Source organism: Centruroides sculpturatus, unplaced genomic scaffold, assembly GCF_000671375.1.
Source record: "Centruroides sculpturatus isolate CEXI.00-Female unplaced genomic scaffold, Cexi_2.0 scaffold3187, whole genome shotgun sequence".
Classification (NCBI taxonomy): Eukaryota; Metazoa; Arthropoda; class Arachnida; order Scorpiones; family Buthidae; genus Centruroides; species Centruroides sculpturatus.
Window position 1 is genome coordinate 1,293 of NW_019387758.1, and position 4,323 is coordinate 5,615.

General features: G+C 30.7%; 1 protein-coding gene across 2 annotated transcripts; it reads left to right on the forward strand.

Moving 5' to 3' along the window:
* Positions 1-3,026: 3,026 nt before the first annotated feature.
* Positions 3,027-3,907, forward strand: LOC111616622. 2 transcript variants are annotated; one of them, XM_023358014.1, is made up of 2 exons: positions 3,027-3,264; positions 3,337-3,907. In XM_023358014.1, the coding sequence occupies exons 1-2, from the start codon at positions 3,089-3,091 to the stop codon at positions 3,752-3,754; spliced, it is 594 nt and encodes a 197-aa protein (XP_023213782.1). In that variant the 5' UTR covers positions 3,027-3,088; the 3' UTR covers positions 3,755-3,907. The 2 variants fall into 2 exon arrangements, with proteins under 2 accessions (XP_023213782.1, XP_023213783.1); XM_023358015.1 differs by having other exon boundaries at positions 3,361-3,907.
* Positions 3,908-4,323: the final 416 nt, after the last annotated feature.

The following is a 4,323-nucleotide window of genomic DNA, read 5'->3' on the forward strand; positions in this document are numbered from 1 at the left end:
ATCTCCAATAGAATGCCCATCTGCTTTCATTGTGGCTATCCCTCACACATAAGGTCACCAAATTTTTTCTTTATATTTCACCAGCTGCTGAAATATAATCAAGTACAGTATTAAGAATACATGAAAGAATAGTCTTTCATGTGTTCTTAATACTGTACTTGATTTTTGTACATTTTGATATGAATAGTTTACAGAATGCGCAAGTGTCTCAAAATATCAGATCTTTTCAAAAACAGGTAGGCTAATGGACAGAAAATTACACTCATATTTCATACTTGCCAATCATCAGCATTTTGTATGCTTTGTCATTGGACAGGCTGCTTTTCCTTTTTGTCATCGTTTTAAAGAATTCAATATTATTACATAAGCACTTCATTTAAAAATTCTAATACCAATATATAGTATATGCTGATGATATTGTATGTATTTTATTATGAATGACTGGAGTGAACCAGAACAATGTACTCAGATTCATTCAGATTTAGATTCAATTGGGAAAGAATCAAGATTGATATTTTTATATATGTATGTTGGTATAGGTATGAGAATTTTAGCTCAAATATGTTAATTTTTAATGGCAGATATGATAAATTGCATCTTCAAGTCTGGCAATGTTGGTGCCCTTAAGTTGGCAGTTGCATCAATTATGGCCAACCCATCAGAAAGAAACAAATTACTTTTACAATTAGACTAAATTATTGATCAGTTCTACAGTTTCTCCACCCAAAAAGAAGAAGCATCTGATTAGTCACTTAAGAATATACAGACCATATGATACGAACTTTCTCAGGAAAAGAAACCAGTTGGTTCTTTGAGATTTGTGAATTTTACAAAGATTTGTAATCTTTATAAAATAGTAAAATAAGCTGATGATGGTTTTGTCACACAACATTGCAGGACCTCTCTTGAATTGGAGTGTGGCAAATGAAAAAGAAATTCTGTATGATAAGAAACAGTAAGACAGAGATAGGAAATAAATCACAACCAGGAAAATTATTGTCCATAATAATTGCTGTGAAAGTCAATAAACTGACTGATAGCAACTGTCATGAGTACACTGTAACACTAACAAAGCAAACCATAGCACAAATGCATATTGCAGGAAGCACTCATCATGCAACAATATCAAGAACACATCCTAATAATAATGTGACTTATAATGTGCCCCATAAAATACTTGACCTTTTCAAAATTGTGATGTTAAAGAGTATAAAGCTTTTGTCATATTGAAAAATAAACTACACCGATATAAATCCAGCAAAATTTAATAAAATAAAAACGTTTTCAATCATTGAGAAATGATTGAAAACGTTTTTATTTTATTAATGTCATTAATGTAGTCGAATACAGTCATACATTCCTTGTCCATAATTTTATTAATTATGGACAAGGAATGTATGACTGTATTCGACTACAAATACTTGTACCCATTGATAAAATTACCTCCTTGCTTTTGTGTCTAAGGGATTTTTTATTTACCAATATAGAAAATGCACCATCTTATTATGTGCATATCCTGGAATTAGCGCATTTAATTTGTTATACATCATTTTTTGAGTTTGAAGGAAATGTCGTCTTACAAGGAAGAGGCGTATCTATGGGTAGTCCTACATCTGCAATCCTTTGCGAATTGGTTTTGCGGCAACTTGAAAACTCCATCCTACCCGAATTTCAACAACAAATCATTTTGTATGCTAGATATATTGATGACATTTTCATACTTTGGTGTGAAGAACCTAACCTGCAATATTTTTTAAACAAGATCAACGATAACCTTTACGGTTTAACATTACAGCTTGACCAGAAGAGCGACTCCATTGTTAACTTCCTCAACATTTCCATTACATGCAAACAAGGGGAGATCTGGACCGATATTTACCGTAAACTCTGCTTTCAACCTGTTATCATCCCACGCCAATCAGTCGATCCCAAGCGTATCAAATTGGCGGTTTTCAGATCATGGATTAAACTTGCTTATATGCATTATACCAAGTTTCTACGACATGATAAGAGAGCTAGAGTACATTCTCAAGATAGCCTAACTACACGGATATCCAAAGGAAGAGATAGAGGGTCTTATTTCATCCTTCCAATCCTCTGCACGGCACTCTCCCAGGGTTGACCATAATAAATGAATAGTGCTTAATTACATCCCATTTTTAAACAAGATACACAGATCTACTGCTAGGTCTAATAACTTTCGCATTGTATACCAGCACAATCCCACTATTTTCAAACTGTTAAGAAATTATAAAAAGAAAGAGGATCAGAATTCAACAATGGTATATATTCAGTGCCTTTACATGACCAATGTTTTGATTCCAGGCTGGTTTACATGGGTGCGACAATGTGCGGTCTAAAGCAAAGGCTCAAGGAACACAAATATACAATCAATAAGAACCTTGATAACACTGTTAGCATCATATGCAAAGCAACAGGATATTAACGTACAATGGGATCAAGCAGCAAGTATAAAAACGATGACTAATAGACAAACGATCAAACATCTGGAGAGATTGGAAATCTATAAGGCACACATGAAAACTGGTTTATAAACTATAGAGATGCCGACTCATTGTCCTGTATGGAGGTCCTTTTACAATTATTAATTTTTCGCTGTTTATTTGGTTTGTTTGTTAATTTTTCTTTAGTTCGTCCGCTAGGGCATTTTCCGTTAATATTTATTTTTTGTATTTATTTCAAATGCATTTTATATTCTATTTTTGGTAACTGAGGATGATCGTTGAAAAACGATTGAAAGCATTTTTATTTTATTAAATTTTGCTGGGTTTATATCAGTGTAGTTTATTTTTCAACTTATTCTACTTCCAGTACATATTTGTTATATGTTTTGCCATATTCTTGACAGTGTATATGGCAATAGCTTTATAAAATATATGCAGAGATAAATTAAATTTTGTTTATTAANGAGCATGAATTAAATAATCAATTAAGTTATTTAGATATAACAATTAAAAGATTTGAAGATCATTTGGAATACTGTAAATTTGAAAAACCGTGTAATACGAGAAAAGTAATTAATTATAGATCATACTGTCCTTTAAATCAAAAATATAATGTATACCTGATGGAAATAACAAAGATTTTTTCTAGAACAACAAATATAGATAAAAGAAAAGAAGAAATTGAAGATACACATAAGAAATACATCTTAAATGGATATCCAAAAAGATTACTAAATGATTGGTTCCACAGATTTTTAAGAAACAGGTTTAAAGTTAAACGTTGTCAAGAAATAATAAAGTATGTATCATTTCCGTATATAAAAGGTATTTATGAAAAATATAATAACTTCTTTAATCATAAATTAATTAGATTGGCTCCATCCTTAAATAACAGGTTATCAAATATGATGATCATCAGAAATAATGCTAAAGATATATTAGAAGAAGAAGGTGTTGTTTATCGGATAGAATGCACGTGTAACAATCCTAGTTTTTACGTCGGTGAAACAAAACGAAGATTAAGGATCAGACTGTCGGAACATTTGGCTGCCGTAAGGTTGAAAATGAGTAATTCTCCTGTCTTCCAACATTGTAATAGTAATAATTGTCAGATTAATATTAATAAATTAAAAATAATTTTTAAGGAAAAAAATATTGTAAAGCGAAAGGTAAAAGAACACTTCGCTATAATTATGCAAAACAATAATGTTAATTTAAATACCGGAATGTTAACAGCGGCATGCTGGGAGTTTTTTGTTAACTGTATAAGTGGCTCTTCAATGAGTTGACTGTTTGAACGTAGATTTTGTGCTGTAAGCCCCACTGAAGAGGCCATAGGCGAAATGCATTTGGGAAGCTTGTTAGTAATGATGTAAATAAAAATTTTTTTCTCTCTGCAGATTATTTTCTTTTTTATACCTTTTTAAACTCTGTTTTTTAAAGATTTTATAGTCATTATTGGCTTGTTTTTTTGAAAAATTGAAGTTTTATATTATCCAAAAGTCAGAAGGGAAAGAAAAATATAATTTTTTCGTAATTTTACATTTTACGTAAGAAAACAAAAGAAGAAATTTTCTGACTCCATTGAATTTTTATAACCTTTTTTTGGTAAACATTTTTTAACATATTTGAAAATCTTAGAAGATATATACTATACTGTATTTGTAAATAAACAACATACTGTAATATAGCATTTACACTATGTATCAATGACATTGTTGAGAATTTATGGAAAATTTTTATAGCTGACATGTGTCACATCTTAGAAATCATAGAAATGTAAAATTTGAATTTTATTAGGCTGTAAAGGGGCTTTCCATAAATTACATAATGCAGATATGGGTGAGTGAGTAGGCCT

Bases quoted from the DNA above. Each gene is read 5' to 3' on its own strand.
- LOC111616622 (XM_023358014.1), top strand. From the start codon at position 3,089: ATGGAAATAACAAAGATTTTTTCTAGAACAACAAATATAGATAAAAGA. The intron at 3,265-3,336 runs GTATGTATCATT...TAAATTAATTAG, and splicing joins CGTTGTCAAGAAATAATAAA to ATTGGCTCCATCCTTAAATA.